The sequence below is a fragment of the Typopeltis vanoorti genome, chromosome 9 (assembly GCF_054136105.1).
Source record: "Typopeltis vanoorti isolate ZY-2024b chromosome 9, IOZ_Tvanoo_1.0, whole genome shotgun sequence".
In the NCBI taxonomy this organism is placed as follows: Eukaryota; Metazoa; Arthropoda; class Arachnida; order Uropygi; family Thelyphonidae; genus Typopeltis; species Typopeltis vanoorti.
The window spans coordinates 6000582-6020688 of NC_143557.1; the positions used below are offsets into that span (position 1 = coordinate 6000582).

The following is a 20107-nucleotide window of genomic DNA, read 5'->3' on the forward strand; positions in this document are numbered from 1 at the left end:
TCTGCATTCTCATTTCCTTTAATTCCAATGTGGATGGGAATCCAGCATAACTGAATATCATAATTATGTGTATCCATTTTGTACATCTGTAAATCTCCCAAAGCACTGGACGTAGACAAGATGGCCTGTAAAGAACTCAATGAGTCTGTATAAATCACACACTTTTGGTAGTTCTTTTATATGCACCAATACAAACTGAATGCCATGCAACTCTGCTGTATAATTACTGCAATCAAGTGGGATGTGATTGGAGATAGTAATATCAGGAAACACGGCCAATTGAGGAGTCAGATAATTTCCAGGGATGACTTCTGGTTCTTTTCTTCTCCTCTCGCCTTCTACCCTTTTTATAATTGTGCACAGATTTGGTCACCGGGTTTTTATGGTGACCACGATATGTTGGAAAAGGTCTAGAGAACATCATAAAGGTGATAAGTGGTCTTTGGAATGTGGAGCATGAAGACAGATTGAAAAAATGTAAATTGCAAAGCCTTATGAATAGCAGGAGGAGGGATATGATTGAAACATAAGTTAGCGAAGGGTTGTTATCAGTTTAACTTGGAAGAAATTTTTCATATAGTGGAAGGGTGGGGTAGAAAGAAGCTATCCCTGGAAACTGTATAAGGGAGGGTGTGAGAAGAGGAGTGAGGAGCAGTTTCTTTACATGGAGAGTGGTTGCTGATTGGAATGAGTGTGCGTTGTGAATGTAGACACATTTAATCAATTTAAGACATGGTTAGATGAGCATTGTGCAATAGTGTGTACCTCCCACGATGACCCCCTGACTCCATGGAGGTCAGATGCTAATAATAATAATCACATCTGGATTAATCTGATAAAATTCCATCACTAACTTAAATGTCTCTATCATATCAACTCTTTCCCTACAATCCACATGCCTTCACCCTCCATAGCCAACATTCGAGAGCCCTGATATTGTCCTGTTCACTCATCTGTGGATCCTCTCCAATGTTTCTATATCGCAATGAAAACCAGGTGACCAAATCTGAGCACAGTAGTCTAAGTGCGATCTGACTAGTGCTTTATACAGTGGCATAACCACCTCTTTATTCCTACATGTTAGTGTACTTTTTATCATACTGGCAATGCGATGCGCAGTCTTCGCAACATATGCACTATGCCCGCTACACTTTCAGTCTACTGTCAACCATTTCTCCTGGATCTCGAATATCATTCACTTTTTCCAGTACACTGCATTAATATAACACACAGCTATATATTTCTGCACTCCAAAATGCAACACTGCACTTATTAAAACTACAACCCCATTCATTTATCTAGGCCAAAGGTCCATTCAAATCTTCGTTTTTAACAAAATTAACACCAGCAGTGCTAGTTATAATTCCCTCCAACTTTGTATCATCAGCAAGTAACTGAGGATCCCCAGTCAGTCGGCATGATACATCATTTACAAACAAGATAAATAGGAAGGGACCAAAGAACAGAATCCTGGGGCATGCGACTGGTTATTACTCTTCTATTTTGAGACGCTGCCCCCATCATTCACACCTTGCTGGTACCGTTCAGCCAATCACCAATCCATCTAACCAATATACTATTTATTCATTCTCTGCAGCTTGTGCACCAACTTATCGTGTGGCAAATCAAACACCTCTGCAAGGTCCATGAATATCACTATACATGAATTTCCTTTGTCTAACACGCTCGTTACCGTTACCTTATCATAAAATGCAAATAAATTGTTAAAACAAGATCTACTCTTTACAAATCCGTGCTGACTATCATAAACCATGACTATCATTCCACCTCTTTTTGTGGTACGCACACTATCAGTATATTATTATGACTCATCTACTTTAGTTACCATTGCTAAAAATTCTTTGATGGAAGTTTCACGATGCTTTGAAAATTACTATTACAACACTTATGAGTTTAAGGTCCAAAATCAAATGAAATTCCGGATAACTGTGGCCCAATCCCATAATGAGTCGTTCCAATATTTCAAAAATGCCGTTTGGTAATGTACATTAAATATGCAGCATGGTATCTCAAATTAATAAAAAAACATGCACCATTATCCTTCATGGACTCACAATGAAGTCATATGGCATAATCTTATTTATTATATACTGAACAATTTCTTAGGTGTCTGTCTCTTATATTTTATACTTTGGTTATAGTAATTGCAAATCCACCTGTAAAGGAATTACATGTCAGTATAGGTCCACTCAAGGAAACAATTATTCTTGGAGGAGTGGCCACATTTTTGTTATGACTCCTTCGTAAACAACATATTTAAATCAGGCATTTTTCCTTTTGTGCTTGTGGATTTCATTTAATTTTACAACATTTAAGAACTTACATTTGATATAATTAATAGAAGTACAGTACTTTGTTAAGTCTTTCTAAAACTTACCAGGACACATGAGGATTTTCTCTTATTCGACAGTATGGAAGAACGTTGGGAGCTTTTCGTGGTGCTAGTACTCGAATGAGATCAACCGAACTCTTTAATTTTACATACCCTAAGTAAAGACCACGAGGTAATGAAATAGTGCTGGCTTGGTTATATGAGATCATTTCCTAGAAAGACAAAAAATTAATCAGTAGGCATAACCGAAAAGCAGTCCATGAAAGTTTCACACAGCTAGAACTTAAAAGCACGTCTGAGTTTCAACTAATACAGTGAACTGAGGTCCTTTGTAATAAGGAAGAATAAACACTAATTTAATAAATTAAAGACTTAATTCTGTATGTTAGTCAAGCAAATATTAGTTTAATATCCAACGTTTCACTGACTGATATCTGTCAGCATTTTCAAAGGAATACACTGGTAAGCAAGCAAGTAAGGAAACTAACCGACAATTCTAAAAATTATATAAATTTATCACTGTGCGTGATACAATGATATAATACGCGTGTCGCAAGCGCAACGTTTTATTTATTGAGATATTTAATGTAATTTTCATGAAAGTTCATTTCTTTTTGGTTGAATGATCTGATTAGAGTTTTCCATATATCTGGTAAGATTATTCCTTGATTCTTATTCAGGCGCCTCCGTAGCGCAATTGGAAGAACGACGGTACATTGCGCCCTTCGATTGGAATAGGCCTAAGTTCGATTCTCGTCGCGACGGGAGGAATCTTTATCTGGTCGATTTCAATCGATGGTGAGTTAGCCGATCTCATACGGAGGTAGCAGGGTTTTTTCTCCCGGAAACTCGGGTTTGTCATCCCGCATACAGACAAATCGGCCCTTCAGAACACACGCAATTTACAGACAAAAATTACTAGTTGTGATGGTGTTGGAGGTGGGCGGTAGATGGCGTTGATTCGTAGTAGAGGTAAGGTGTAGAGACAGTTGAAGATGTCCTCCCGCGATGAGTCTTCGGACGCCTTGGAGGTATCAGGAATAATAATAATAATAATAAGTTACCTGTTGAACGGGCGACTGTAGCAGCTTCTTTAAATGTTCTGGAATGGTAGCTGTCTTCTATGTAGGGCATATGACTCATATACCATTCAATATTATGGTTGGTAGAGGCAAAGTGTGAAGAAAGGCCTGATATATCTTGTCTGTTATTCCTTACATAACCTATGTGTTCTTTCTTTCTTGTATCAAAACTTCTAGATGTCTGTCCGATGTAATTGATGCCGCACGAACAGGGTATGCTGTAAACTCCAGAGTATTTTTAGAAAGGATGGCTATCTTTCGGGGATCTTATAAACTTCTGAATGGTCTCCATAGGTTTGAAGGTTACTCTGATATTATATGGTTTTAGAAGAAGAGCTAATTTTCTGGATATGGTACTAACAAATGGGATTGTTATAGAGCTGATGTATTGGGTTTCATCTCGTTGTCTTTGCGGTATGTCACTAAAGAGAATCTTGTTGATGATTCTTGTAGGGTAGCCATTTAGGGATAGATCTTTGGATATTTTCATTAATTCTTCTTGTATGTCGCCAGGGTCTGTGGTACACTGAATAGCTGTTTTTTTTTTTTTTTTTTGAGCATATGGATAATGCTGAGTTTCTGGGATATGTAGTGAGACGAGTCGAAATGGAGGTAGCGTCCAGTGTTAGTAAATTTTCTATATACTGACAGGTTGATGCTATTGTCAGTTTGTTTCTTAATAAGGACATCTAGGAATGGAAGTTTATTATCTTTTTCTAGTTCCAATGTGAACTTGGTGTTGTGGAAGCAATTAATTTTGTTTAGATAATCTATTAATTCTTTTTTGTGATTCCAAATGATGAAGATATCAACATACCTAAACCATGTGGTTGGTTTTGGAGTAATTTGGGATAAAATTTGAGTTTCTAGATTTTATAAGAATAGGTCGGCAAACCTATTGAGACCATTCAAAAGTTTATAAGATCACCGAAAGATAGCCATCCTTTCTAAAAATACTCTGGAGTTTATAGCATACCTTGTGTTATTGCGGTATTAATTACATCAGACAGACATCTAGAAGTTTTGACACAAGAAAGAAAGAAAGAACACATAGGCTATGTAAGGAATAACAGACAAGATATATCAGGCCTTTCTTCACACTTTGCCTCTACCAACCATAATATTGAATGGGATAGCAGCCATATGCCCTACATAGAAGACAACTACCATTCCAGAACATTTAAAGAAGCTGCTACAGTCACCCGTTCAACAGGTAACTTAAATAAGAATCAAGGCCTAATCTTAGAAAACTCTAATCAGATCATTCAACCAAAAAGAAATGAACTTTCATGAAAATTACATTAAATATCTCAACAAATAAAACGTTGCGCTTGCGACACGCGTATTATATCATTGTATCACGCACAGTGATAAATTTATATAATATTTAGAATTGTCGGTTAGTTTCCTTAGTTTCTATTGCTTACCAGTGTATTCCTTTGAAAATGCTGACAGATATCAGTCAGTGAAACGTTGGATATTAAACTAATACTTACTTGACTAACATACAGAATTAAGTCTTTAATTTAATAATACTAGTAGTCAAGAAAAAGGTCATAATAAAAATACTAATTTAATTACATTTCACAACAAGCAAATTTGCAAATTGAAACATGCAAGGACTCACAGAGGAGATGGGCAGCCTTCTGAGGGGATGGTGCAAAACATCAGTAGAGTGGAAGTGACTGAGGCCATGCAGAGGATGAGGAATGGAAAATCGGTGGGCCCCGACAGAATTCCAGTGGAGGCATGGAAGGCACTGGGGGAAGAGGGAATTGACCTGCTGTGGGACCTGTTCATGAAAGTTTGCCAACAGGAAAATATACCCGAGGAATGGAGGGGAGTACTCTTGTTCCCATCTACAAGGGTACAGGGCACAAGACTGTAAAAATTACAGAGGAATAAAGTTGATGTCCCACACAATGAAAATCCTAGAAAGGGTTCTTGATGGTAGATTGAGGAAGGAGGTGGAGATTGCAAAGGAACAGTTTGGCTTCATGCCTGGTAGATCAACAACAGATGCAGACTTTGGGTTACGGCAAATGATGGAAAAGTATCGAAAGAAACAAAGGGAGCTACATCTGGCATTTATTGATCTGGAGAAAGCATACGATAGAGTGCCAAGGCAAGAAGTATGGAGGTGTCTGAGGGAGAAGAAGGTGCCGGAGAAATATGTCAGATTGTTGCGGGTAATGTACAGAAATGTGAAGACAAATGTTCGGACCTGTCTTCACATTTTCAAGTAACAGTTGGCTTGCATCAAGGGTCAGCATTAAGTCCGTTTCTGTTTAATATTGTGATGGAGATGGTAACAGAGGAGGTGAGAGAAGATGCGCCTTGGACAATGTTGTATGCAGATGACATCTTGCTGTGTGCAGATTCAAGAGAAGAAGCGGGAACTAAACTGGAAAGATGGAGAAAAGTACTGGAAGAGAGAGGTATGAGACTGAGCAGAAGTAAGACAGAGTATATGTGTTGCGCAGTGGGCGGTGGCCAGGAGACAGACCTGGAGCTGGAAGGAAATGTCATCAGGAAGGTGAGAGACTTTAGATACTTAGGTTCGACAGTGGAAGAAGATGGAGGAGGTGAGAAGGAAATGGGATGCAGGATACAAGCGGGTTGGAGGAACTGGAGGGAGATGGCTGGAGTGTTATGCGATAAGAGGGTGCCGATCAATCTGAAAGGCAAAATCTATAGGACAGTAGTGAGGCCAGCTATGACATATGCTATAGAAACTGTGGCCCTGAGGAAAAATAACATCAGCAGGATGGAAGTAGCAGAGATGAGAATGCTTCGGTGGATGTGCGGTGTGACCAGAAAGGATCGTCTGAGAAATTACTATGTCAGGGGAACAGTGAAAGTTACAAACTTAGGAGCGAAAATACAGGAGGCAAGGTCGAGATGGTTTGGTCATGTGATGAGGAGGGAGGACGATATGTGGCAAGAAGGGTCATGCAGATGGATGTGCAAGGAAGGGGAAGCGTGGGCGGCCAAAGAAGAGATGGAGGGAGCTGGTAGAAGAGGACCTGAGGATGAAGAACTTGGATGTGGTGACAGCCCAAGACAGGAAAGTGTGGAGGAGACTCATTATGAACAGTGACCCCACTTAAGTGTGAGAAGTTGCAGAAGAAGAGGAAGAATAAGCGTAAGATGTGATTGAATTGTAGAACACGTGCACAAAAAAGTTATTACTACTATTATACAAACACCTCCTGGAGTCAAGACTCATCGAGGGAGGCAAGAGTACGATGCAGTATGATAGACATTATTCCAACAGGAATAATGTCTATCATACCTCATCTTAAATTGGTTCAATATTTGTGCACTTACCACCTTATTTGGCAAGACATTCCACTCACCAACCACTCTCCATGCAAAAAAGTCATGTCGCACTCTTATGCATCACACCCTTATACAATTTCCAAGAATGATCCCCTTCCTTCTTCTCTTCAACCCTTTCAAATATACCCTGAGTATCTATCTGATAAGTTCTTAACAATTTATGTCTCAATCATATCGCCTTCCTCGGCCTATTTACCAGTCAGCAAATTACATTTGCTCAACCTCTTTTCACAGTCGGTGTTCCATGAACCCAATATTACTATTGCTATTCGCCTCAGAACATTTTCCATAGCTTGCTATGGAACCTAGGAACGCTGGTGACCAAATCGATGCGCAGTAGTCCAGATGAATCTAATCATAACCAAAGCCTTGTACTGTGGAATGAGAACATCCTTATCTCTACTTGTGAATGTCTTCTTAGTATATTGGCATTTCTTTGATCTGTTTTTATCACTTTTACAATACGTCGTTTGAATTTCAATTCTCTATCGACCAATATCCCTCGTTTCCTCTACCTCTTCTAATGCAACGCCTCCAGTATGATACACAGCATTAGATTTCCGAGATTCAAAGTGCGCAACCCAAGCACTTACTGGTATTGAATTGATAACCCCACTTTTCTGCCCACATAGCCAATCTATTCAAATCGCTCTTAAGCACCAGTAGATTTGCATAATTCCTAAAGTTTAATGATTAAAAAAAAAAAAAAACATAAAACAAAACGGGAAAGAACTGACCACTATTTATAATTCCGCAAAGACGGATTCCTGATTAAGGATTTTAAGCAATTTAATGCAGCGTCTTGCTATTTCTCTCTCGTGATGTATCCCTCTAGAGGTACGTATTTTATGTCTGTAAAGTTGTGTTGATGGGGACGGTTTGCATGTTCTGAAGGAGAAAAAAACAGGAGTTTGCCGATTTTTTTCGGGGAAAAACCCGTCTACCTCCGTATGACACCGGTAAGTCACTATTTGATTAAAATGACCTGATAAGGTCCCTCACGTGATCATCGATGGGATTCGATCTCAGGTCTTTCCAACCAAAGGGTTCATCTATATACCATCTAAGCTAGGGAAGCCCCGACGGAGAGGAAATATAGCGAGAATCAGTATATTTTTTTATTCGTTTTGTTTACTAAGGAATGCTGACGTGAACAATGTGTTTTGTGCATATAATCCTAATAGATGATTTGTAGAATTCCTCAAAAATAGATTTTTGATTTTTTTAATATTAAATTTGATACAGATATCATAAAAAACTCCATCTCGATATTTTGGGCTGTTTAAAGCAAAAGATTTTTTAGCCGCACAATTCGCGCATACATTTCTGGAAAATTCAGAAGTTTTCAGAAATTAAGAATTTTCAGAAAAGAAAATTCAGAATTTTTTTTTTTTTTTTCTGAACTACTGAAACTCAAAAATATTAGGTTTTCCCCATCGATTACTCACAGAAGATTACCTCCTCGCTCAGTTTCAACTTCCTTATTCGATGGGAAGTGCAGAAACATTTTGATTAGTAGTCAGTTACTTATTGTGTCCAGACCTCACCTTAATTAGTATCCCACAGATCAAGTGATCCTTCCCATTGCATGTCGTCGAATGCGGCCAGAAAGTGGAAACTTTATTTATTTATTTTATGCTGAATTCAAGTTGTCAGTTTCTAATAACACCCTGAGCAACAACGGCATGATATCGTTGCAAAAACAGTTGTCTGAAAGTAGTATTAAGAAATATGAAAACAAAAAATCATCATAAGTAACGTTTCGGATTACAATCCAACAATTTCGAAACGATGAGTAATCTTCGCAGGTTTTTTTTTTTTTTTTTTTGTGATTTATGACGGTGAAACAGACACAAAGTAATGGAAATCATTGTGGAGCATCATATTCAACGGAACCAAATTTTGAATTTGATGAAACCAACAGATTTTGTTGGTCATTGAAAGAAATGATAATCTATTTAATAATATACCTAATAGACCTATCCTTCCCGGCACGAAAAACAAGTGTTTACAGAACAGTGAAAATGGCTTGAAGTAAAAGAAGGCAAACTGGGATGCAAGAATTGTTCAAAAAATAAGTATTTAAGAGTAATAGCAGAAAATATTACCCTGTGTTCAAGGAATGGTGCGTATGATTAGTAATCTCAAATGACTGTAATAAAAATACTTGACTAGGGGAGTTTCTCTATGAACATAAATAGAGAGCACGAAAGCCCATATTAAATTCAAGATTTGTTGAAGAATCTGCTAGCGACTCAATTTCAAATATATTGATGCCGCCATGAGTTTTCAATATTGTTTATGGTATGTTAAATCTGATAAAACTCAATTGGTCTTTATCCGATATTGAGGCAGCAATGGAATCAAAACAAATGAATAACGTATATATCGGCAATTGCTCGCATACACGATGCAATGACAAGAATAGCGAAGCATTATTATCTAAGACCTACAGGAAATCAAGGACTCATCGAAGGAGGCTATACATCACTCAAACCTTCCCTTAAATGCATTCATACTAGATGCACTCACTCTAGAGGCAAACTATTTCACTTGCTCACTGCTCTGTGAGAGAAAAAACCTAGCTCTTACCCCTTTCTTGTATATTGCACTACCACTACCCCTTACAAACGTAACTTCCATGGATGCCTTCGTGTTCTCTTCACCACCTTCCATACGAAAAATTTCATCATATTTTATAACTACACCCATTCAGAAGTTTATAGACCTCATTCCTATCACCCCTGTTTTTTCTGTTACCCAGTCTTTAACCCACATACTCGCAATCTGTCCCAATAATCTGAATTCCAAAATTCTGATATCTTTGTACTCTTCTTTGCACCCTTTCCACAACTTCTTTATCACCTTGGAACCAATAAGACCAAATCTGCTCAGAGTAATCTAAAGTGTTGCTTAAAGTGGTATAGTTTTTTTTAATCACTAAAACCTTTGTTACACAAAATACCACTGGCTTATTTACTTCCATCACTACAAATTTCAACTCCCAACTTCCGTTAAATTTTCGTTTCACGTTTTTCCAGTCACACGCCATTCTCTTTTCGGCAGCAATGCCAGACTCAATTAAACTATCTTTACTTTTTGAGTTTTCCCTATCATCTTCTGAATTCTTTTGTTTTCGAATTATCCACTTAAAATAAAATTTATTTAAACACTTAAAGTTGCACAATACAAATATGTTTGCGAGAGTATGCAGAATGTACGCAATTGCCTACTTACACTTGCTGAAAAACAACTAAGCCAGACTACAAGATGCGCTGAGTCACGAATGAAAACGATTTGCTTGAGGCAGTGATTTTGGTGATATGCGGTTGCCGCATATCACCAAAATTGCGATAAAAAATGAATTTTGAAAATTGATTCCAAAACTCGCGAATTAAGAAAATAAGATTTTTCCTATGAAAATAGACAAAAAATATAATTTTTATAATACAAATAAAATAATAAATTTAACTTTTTCCAAAAACACCGTTGGCCACGTGTGGTCAATGGCCATGGAGTTGCCCATCTCCACTGTTATGAAATATCGGTGACATGTCAAATATGAGAAAGTCATCTGCACACCGGAAACATGATAGAATTAAAGCCAAAGGAACAATTCGCATGAACCATGCATTTCAAGGATCACATTCAATCGCATTATTTTGCTATCTATTCCATGACAGTGCAGAATTTTTTAAAGGCCATCATGCCAAATAGCGTCCAAGACTATCTGTACGTCAATAAAATTATGGCATACCATTATGTTTTATGTGTTTTTCTCCAATGATAAGGAGTGGAAATTTATAATCATTTGTACTCTTGCTCTTTTTTAAATTCAGCCAGGAAATCTGTAAAAATTCCATTTTTGCTTCAATACACAAGAATAAGATGTCCAAAAATATTTGCTTGGATGGCTGATGAAGCAAATTGTCCTAAAAGTATGCAACTTTTTGCTGTTTTCTTATTTATTTTTATTTTTTGGAGGGGATGGGAATAAGTGTGTTCGCCAATCTTTCGTACACATCCCAGTGTTCCACACCTGCTGGTAAATTTTGTGAAGTGCGTAAAAGCAGGTTCACCCCTTCCTTAAGCAGTTCTCGTGGAATATTGTCAATCCTGCTGTTTTCTTGTTTTTGATCTTGGGATGAACTCTTTCTATTTCTTCTCTAAGTATAGGACAGTGTTTTCTATTATCATTCAGACAAATCTGCTCTTTTATTGGTCCAAGCTATCATCATACAAACTTCTCGATAATTTTTCATCATCAGTAATATTTGATCCATCCTCATCCTCAATTTTCCAGCGCGTGCGAACAAAAGGATTTAATTTCTTATTTATTTGGTATGCTGTCGTATGATTATTCTTCTATTATTACACAATTTCTTTGAATAACCAATTTATTTTTTAAGCTTATTTTCGTTTTAATCTGCTGTTCAGATAATTACACTGTTCCTTGTTGAAAGTTTTTCACTTGTTTATATTATAAATTAAAGATACCAAAAAAAATTATATGCTTGGTTTAATCCTTTATCTAAGCGTAAGCAAACAAAGTTTGCGCCTGAAGTATCTTTCAGGACTGGGGAAACTCGTGGCAAAAGTAGTATAAGTTCTTATCACTTGCCTCGCTTCATCTCAGTATCACCACTTCTGGGTCTGACTCCCACTGATGAGACATCAATAAAGGTCGAAACTGGTCTGAGTAGTGACCCTTCTCTTAATGCATAGTATTATACATGTCCGGAAAGGAGATGTTGTGCTTTGCATTATGGGATACTGGGGCAAGTGATGAAAACTTAAACCTTTTGCCACGAGTTTCCCAGTCCTGAATGACACTTCAGGCGCAAACCGTGTCTGCTTACACTTGGATAATGGATTAAACCAAGTATATACTTTCTTGGTATCTTTAATTTATACACTGTTCCTTGTTGTTCGGCAATGTGCTAAATTGGTTTGATAATGCATTCCCTTTCTAGGATATTTTCAACTGCTTGAAGAACAGAAAACTGTTCGTAAGAAGCATCAGGATCAAGTTAGTAAGTTGGGATTTCGGAAAGATAAGGAGCAGTAATATGTATTTTAAATAGTTCTTTGGTAGCAATTTGATTTGTGTAATGTTAAAATTTTGTCTTCTTATTCTTGTGGTTCTAATTCCAAATTGAAAATAAATGTTGCTATGAGTAGATTATGGTAAATTTCGGTGTCCACACCTTGGAAAGATCTAGTTCTTGCTGAGTTTATACATGTTTTATATTTAGTTTTATACATATATAATCAGTTAGGTTCCGAGTCAATCTTGGAGAGATCCATATCCATTTTCGTGAACTTTTACTTGGGAAAAATATTTTAGTTATGGTAAGATCATCTTGCAAAGCTCATTCTATTAGTTTCATACTCCTGTTATTTGTTTCTCCTAATCCAAAAGGGCCGACAAAGAGGAGAAAATTCCTTCCTATATGTATTTTGAGTTTTTGTACTATTGTGTTTTAGTACTTCTTATACTATTAGTTTTCTTGGGTGTCTCATTGATCATATTAATGATTTGGTCATAAACGAGATCCCCTTCCTCATCATATCAGCTTGTTGGCGTATGTACTTGTATTCCTTCCCTCCTCTTTTACCTTGCGGTGTCGAGGGTTTTCTGTTCATTTAACCCAACTGTACACAAGGATAAGGTGGTTAGCCCAATGCCTCCTGGTGTGTGTCCTATGTCTGTAGATGCGTGGGTTACCGGTCGGTTTGCGTGTTCTGGGGAAAGAAAAACCGCTACCTACGTATGAGATCGGCTAACTCACCTTTCGTCGAATGAGACCTGATAAAGGTTTCTCACGTCACTGACGGGAATCGAACCCAAGTCTTTCCGACCAAACGGCTTCGTCTATACTGACTGAGCTACGGAGACTCGCATATATTTGCATACCAGATATGTTTAATGATGGTCCTTTAATCTTATCGCTGTAAGTCACAGTGCTTCATATAGTTTTGGATCAAGAAACTCTTCTTGCCCTCTTTCTGGAGTAGAGAAAGATTTCCTTCGTCTGTTGGTAATTCTCCAGATTCTATCATTTCACGTTCTGATCAGAAATCCGTTTCTCAGACGAAATTCACGTTTAATTTTTTTTATATTAATTGAGAGTCACTGTCACTAGTAGCACATTTTTCATCCTCTCTCTCTTCCCCTCCCCCTGGTGTCTCCAAAAGATGACGCTGTCCTCGTTTGTCTCGCGACGACCGAGCCAGAATGATCTTTTGTAAGGTTTTCCTTCATCTGTCTAGTAGTTAAGGGGCTGATGATTTCGAAATGGGGGAGGGGGAATGGATGCAGTGGATACCTGATGATTCTGATAGTCGAATTTTCACTGGTCCCTATGATTGTTTTTGTTTGCTACGAATTTAACCGAAGCAAACAAGGTTTGTGTCTTCTGACGGCTCATCAGGGAGAAAAGCATCCCCGTATGAGAGTGGCCGCCTCACCAACTGAATAAGCTGCTTACAGCACTAAGAAAATAATGATCGTGGGTTATTTTTTTGGCGATCTCTATAAAATAAAATCAGCTAACACCTTTTATTCCCTTATAGGGAGTAGGTGTTTTCTGTATAGTGCATAAATGGCTCGTATCAGAACGTTAATGGTATTTAATTGTAATCTATTTTGATGACATTTAGAGATCATTTCTAAAATCAGCAAATTCCAAGCATCATCCTGTATCCTTCCGGTTGTATCCATTCCACGTCTTCGTGCTGCAGTGAACTAGTCAAGAGCATTTTCTTTCACATTTCCTGTTCTTTGGATTGCCCTATATGATCTTCTCCCCCCCCCCACCTCCAACAAACTAAGTTGTTAACTCGCGAAGAAATACCGATATTTGGAATTAATACGAATAAGAAGAATGTGTTAAATTTTAACTGAGAAATCATTTTATTCCTTCTGTCAATTATTTGTCACTTTAAATCCTACTGTAGACTAAGTAATACAACTGAGTTTGTTTATGACGCTTCTACAGGGTCTTAAATACACACGAGTTGGAAGGGGTAGCGTACATTTACGTCACCTCTTCCAGCATAAGTTTGTAAGCCGTTATTATCGGGTTACACTGATCGTAGACATTTAGCAATGTGTTCTCAAGCTGAGTCCAGAAAAGATGCGACTCTTCGCACAATCCAAGTAAATATGACGCCATATTTTAGGTACCTCCCACTTTTAGCTTTCCGTAATTTTCTTAATATTATAAACTTCGAAAAATGTTGAGTCAGTGTCGATATACTTTTATCGAGACATTACACAAAAATTTTATGGTTGAGCTGTCACTTCTGATTGTGATCGGGTATATAGCTAATTTGCATAACAGAATAAAAACACATTGGGCAACACTGTAATAAAATCAATTTCGATATGTTTTAGTTGAAAAACGGTTCCAAGTTCGAATATTACGTCTCTTAGCTTCAGTTTCTGCATGATTTGCGTGTTACACATTTTTTTCTTTAAACGCCGGTGTTTACGAAACTCGCATGTGAAACGCATTTTTACCTGGGTTTATAGCTATTGGTAATTTGGAATACTGTCCTTGAGACAAACACTTATCTAAAAAGAACACCGTGATTTTTTTTTTTTTAAAGATTACATTTATACATGCTAACGTAATCACTTTACTGACATTTCTATTAAAGTTTACTGTGTGGGATTCTCTTATCTGAACATATTAGTACCCCGGGTGTACCCAGTAGTCAGATAAACCAAGAACCTTCTTTTAAGCAGGTGTTGCATAGCATGCTACCACCATAAAAAGCTGCCAGTTGGGTTCGTTTTTAAAATCATAAATCCCCATAACTTTCGAGAAAAAAATGCTTCTACGATATGTAAATCCGTCGTGGATATTTGTCGTTTTAGAACGGCTGCAGAATTCAATGGTAGACAGTCATTTTGCATATCCGAAGCATGAGGGGGGGGGCAAGGCAGAGAAAATAAATAGGAGAAAAAAAAAACGTATTGAACAGCCGGAGCTGGGTTACCTTGACCTACTCATGGTACTAATGTACTCTAAGTTTCTTATCTTTCGTAACTAGGACTGTACCAACACTGTTACAGTTATTATACTTATTTACTTGACGAGATGAGTTATCGTAAGGAGAAAAAGATATTTCGAAACATGCATGCTAAGCGGATGTTTAAGCTAATTCGTGATCCTTATAGTCGTTCAGATAGAGAGGAACTTACCTGAAGAGAATCAACCATCAGCTCATTCGTTGTGATTGCGTCTGCAGTCTCACTGCCACCGCGCTTCCTCTGGATTTTGGATAAGGGAAGCCACCGGACAGAGAGGGTCGTGAGGCTCTTTGGATCACAGATAAATTTTGTTGTGCACAACACCATCGTGCCCTCGCCATCCTTAAGAGGCTTATAGTGGAATTGTCCTAGGTCTTGGATACCCAGAGATGCCTACAAAGAAACAACGACTCAATGTAAGTGGGTCATATAATGTAAAATATAAGCCTTCTTACACTTCTTCGAATGAAATAGGTTGCGTCCCCCCCCCAAGTTTTATGTTCTATTTATTATTATTACCTGACACCTCCAGGAAGTCCACGGACTCATCGCTGGAAGGCTAAATACATCTCACTTGCTCTCCACCATCACCACTTAATTCACCTACTACGACATTACTATCATCAACGCCATCTACCGCCCATCATCACTAACAGCAGTATTTTTTGTCTGTAAATTGCTTGTACAGTATTCTGAAGGCCGATTTGTCTACGCGGGATGAAAAACCCAAGTTTTTCATCTCGCAAATGAATACCAAACTCCATTCTGGAGTTATCACATATGTAGTATTACAAAATCGTTTAAGATGCTTCGCATTTCTATGGGAATAAACAGGTTCTGCTTATGTCGAACGAGTAACGACAACGGAAAGATGTCAATAAGTGATCGTTGTCATTAAATCATTGTCTGACATATTTTCTGACTCGGTGGCCTTCCGTGAATTACATTTCGGAGCAACAAGTGGTTTCTATAAATTCGCTGTTTTGAACATGTTTTGACTGAGTGATAGAAAGAGTTTTCTTATTAAAACAGTATTAAGCCTTTTTCTTCATCTTTATTTAAGTCATTTCTTCATATCAGATTGGGGGAAAAAATTAATACCTTTTCCCATCATTAACTCCATCGTACACTTAGGTTCATAAGTGGGATCGCGAAAAGAAAGTTTTCGTGATTATCAAGGTGACAAGACAAATCTTAGAAAATTCTTTCACACGATACTTTCGAAAAGTAAGAAGTGGCGCCATTTAATGTAACCGGTTTAGTCGGCGGCAATTTTTGCTTCACTGGCGTCGAATATTTCCTCAGACCATCTCACAAATTTGCTGCCATCCTCCCGACACGCTTGTAAAGTTTTATTTCGCATTCTCGTGCAAAAGATTCCTTCATGCAAATTTTTCAAGCAGGGTTCGGCAACTCTGCGCGAAATGAACCAAAGCATGTAAGGAGGCGCTTCTAATTGTCCTTCCTTTTTCGTTTCATCGTCATTCCAGTGAAGCGCTGTCATTCCTTTGAAGTTGTTTTATCCTCCTGATTCATTCATTCACTTTTCTCGTCATCGCAATCAATTTCAAAAATGATTCGGTCAAACCTCGTTGACCTCCGCTTTTTTTTTTTTTTTGGTTTTACTTTCTTTGGTCCTTTCCCCTCCCTCCCTCCCTCCCTTCATTTTCTAGAGTAACTATGTGTGTTCTGTTATTCCCCACCCCCATTCATTGTAACTGTAGCCTTTAGAAAAGGCTCGTTTTTTGAAAGCAAATTGTTGATTTGTTTACATGAACCCGGCGTTAGGAATGGGTGAGTTGATATGAGATTAAAGGCGTGAAGGAAGGTCGGCTTAATTTTCACAACAGCAAAACAGCACGGGCTGATGTGAGATGAGAAACTCTATAGCAAAGGGAAATGCACTTCGGGCCCATGGAAACATTTCGCGTTAAAATCACGAAAAGATATTCTTCTTGGCATTTCTTTTATAGAGAATAAACTGCCTACGTTATTCATAAGCCGCGCACACGTCATTTGAATGTTATGAAAATGAAGAATCAAAGTCCCACTTTAGTGCACGTGTCAGGAAGAAAAATAACCAACGGAATTTCAATTTCTGACGCATGCTCAGATGCTTGCGTGCACATGGAGGTGTCTCTGAGAAGAAATCGCATTAACTTTGAAGGTTCGGCATTTATGATGAAATGCTACAATTTTTTTACTATAACTAAATCATTGGCGAAGACGTAGAAAAGGGTTTCGAGCGCATCTGATGAAAAGTTGTTCATGTTAATGGCGCCGAAATATTTCCATATTTGCATCTTCGAATTCCACAAAAGAAAAAGGTTTCAAGTAAAACAAAACCCGGTTTCAAACCCAGTTAGCTGAAATTCAAAATTTCCTGCAATGTCTTGTCTTTTTCCCCGCTTTAAGCTCATGCATGCTGCGTTTGCGATACTTCAACGTAGAAAATCTGTTCGCGTTTTTGTGTGTGTGCCGTTTTAATCGGTCCTTTTTGTATTTCATTTTCGGTTCCTTGCTAATTTGCTATTCTTTCGAATCCATTCTATTAACATGTTTATTGCGTTGTCCTTTTTTCTTTTTTGTCCATTCATCAATGTGTTACTGGGATTCATTTGGTTTTGTGATTTCCCGTTTCCATCTTCGAAATGATGTTTACTTCAAATTTCTCGTAGAATTCCTTATTATTTTATTTATTTTCTATTTGAATTACTCTTTTTCTCTTTATGGTAAAGCATTGTTATGTCTTCTTATAATAATCCCACCTTAATTCTGCTACCAGCATGTATTACAATACTTTGCTTTTGCGCTTGTTGTATATATTTTGTTGTAGCGAAAAATGGAATATTAACAGTCCATGATAACTTCCGGTAACCGCAGACGTAGGAGCTAATATTTCATCTCGATTGGTTGTTTTATTTGTAACGCATGTAATTTCACGTTATTAGATGACCTATGGAAGATGCGTGGTCCATGTTATTTCTCCACCGTTATGTTAATTCGTGTGATTAAAAATGTATCTTCCATTCTAAAGTCGTTAGTTGTGCGAAACTGATGTAATCTTACTCCATTTCATTCCAGTCGAGTCTCTGTAAACAGTTAACACTAGGAACATGAAAATCCTTGAACTTACGTCTACTGCCAACGTTACTAACTGATTAAAAAATATCGCACACGCATTCCAGTGTCTTTGTTCTTTCCGGTTTGTTTGAATTTGTAGAATTGCTGTCCAAAAGACATCACAAATCATAAGAAGACTTGAAATGACTAAAACAACAGTCAGAAACTATTCTAAAATCTGGAAGAATGGATCTGTCTCCATGGGAACAAAGTTGAGGATTCTGGATGTAGCTGTTTTTCCAACAGCAACTTATTGATGTCAGACCTAGAACCTAAGACGTCTGATAGGGAAAAGATAGCTGCTTGTCGTGTTAAAGGAGGCTGTTGAGGGTATCATATACTGAAAGGAGGTCAAATGGATGGGTGCTAGAAAAGATCAGCGCTTTAAGGCTCCTTAAAGATATTGACAGAAGAAAGTTAAAATATTTTGGATACATTGAAAGGATGGGAGGGAGAGTTCTCAGAACATTAACAGAAGGTAAAGTTCCTGGACAAAGAGGAACTTTGTGTGTGGTGTGTGTGTGTGGAGTGACTAATCTTCAGAGAGTTGAAGGCTTTAGAAAGGCATACGATAGAACCACCTGGCGATGAGTGGCGTGGAACATTACGAAGGAAAGGAGTGACCAGACGGTATCTGATGCCCAATGAGACTGATGGCTGTTCTTTCCTGCCTGGTCAAATCCATCTGGAGAGTACGACTTCATTCAGGATTGTTTCTTTGATAATTTTATTTAGAATAAATCAATAAATCCGTTAACTCATTTTATTCCAAAGGCACTTTGGAGACTGAGGGAGGAAAGTTCAATTTCCACTGGTTAAATTCTCATTAATACTTTGCTTAATGCAGGTCGGCATATTACAGCTGATGTACCCGATCTATACTCTTTACCAACCTTTTTGTTGTTGAAAACTTGATTATTCTTTCATAATCAAGTTTTTTGTGAAATCTTATCTTAGAGATAAATTTAGACATTTGGTTTTCCGTTTCGGTTGGTTTTGTGTTACTTTTTAAACAACGTATCCTGGTTAGCAATCCTTAACAAGATTAGTATTAGTTATGCTTCGCTGTCCAGAGGGCTTTTTTTCTTCTTTTTTTGAAATGTATGGAAATTCAGACAAAGTGCATTTTACTGCCAATCAACATTAAAAGATTACTGTCATAATTAACGTTTATAAAGTTGTAAATTAAAGCTCTATCGGGAGAAGGGTGGAGAAGAGAGAAAGAACTTTAGTTAAAAAGTCGCCTCACCTGCATTTGTTCAGCCGTCTGAAGAAGCTTGCTCCTGAAATGGACGCTGGAGGAACTTTGACTCTTTTCCATATCCTGTCGTAGCGTCTTTACATCCTCCCACGTGCAAGCTACCTGTAAAAAGCAATATGCAGCACTCATTATGAGTAAGGAAAGCAACTGAACGTTCTTATTAAATAGTTTTGGCTCACTAGATTGCATCATTCTTATTATTTCACTTGAAGTGAGATCATTCGTTCAAATCGTGTTAATAAATCGCAGCGAAGAGATTCTCATTGAACAACTGAAAACGATTTTTTTTGCTGCAATAATTTCGTTAATCTCTGTGGATGGGAAAACGAATTAGGCGTATCCAGGAAGAGCTAACAAAGTTTGCATGATTAAGCAGCGGACCAGGATGTGGGTAAGCAAAGAATCTAGAATATCAGGATGCTTCTTAGTGAAAAATTCTCCAATTTTTCACCGAGAAACATCTTGTGATTCTAGCAACTGAGAGAGATTCAAATTTGGGTGGTGTCCATACCGTAAATAAGCATAAACAAATTTGCATGCAATACAGTGCGACCACAAGCATGTTCTTTGCGTTCTTGGATGTCAAAAGAGGACCGCCAATAAATACCGAAACCACCCTGCAAATATTTTCTTGCAAACATGCTTTCTACGTCACTGTGTGTGTGTGTGAAGGAGGGGGAGGGTAGTCTTACGAGAAGGAAATGCATATTATTTATTCTTATTTTGAAAAAATAGGAATAAATTATGCGGGAAAAGAAGACGATGCCAAGAGTAAGAGACAAAAATGTCTGCGGATGACCAAAGGATGTTCGACTTCATTTGTGCATCGAGAGTACTACGAGGAGCCCTCTCCACAAGAGAGATGGTAGCTGTCTTCTTTCAGAAATTTGGTCTGTTATAAGCTG

General features: G+C 37.8%; 1 protein-coding gene across 1 annotated transcript in view; it reads right to left on the reverse strand.

Annotated features, from left to right (window-relative positions):
• Positions 1-20107, reverse strand: part of LOC150102861 (ankyrin repeat and fibronectin type-III domain-containing protein 1-like) — a 355850-nt gene that overhangs the window by 116127 nt on the left and 219616 nt on the right. Inside the window, exons 18-20 of the mRNA XM_090397404.1 lie at positions 19191-19304; positions 14990-15211; positions 2399-2565 (exon numbers count right to left, since the gene is read on the reverse strand). Coding sequence (XP_090253530.1) covers positions 2399-2565; positions 14990-15211; positions 19191-19304 — 503 coding nt within the window. The remainder of the gene's footprint in view (positions 1-2398; positions 2566-14989; positions 15212-19190; positions 19305-20107) is intronic.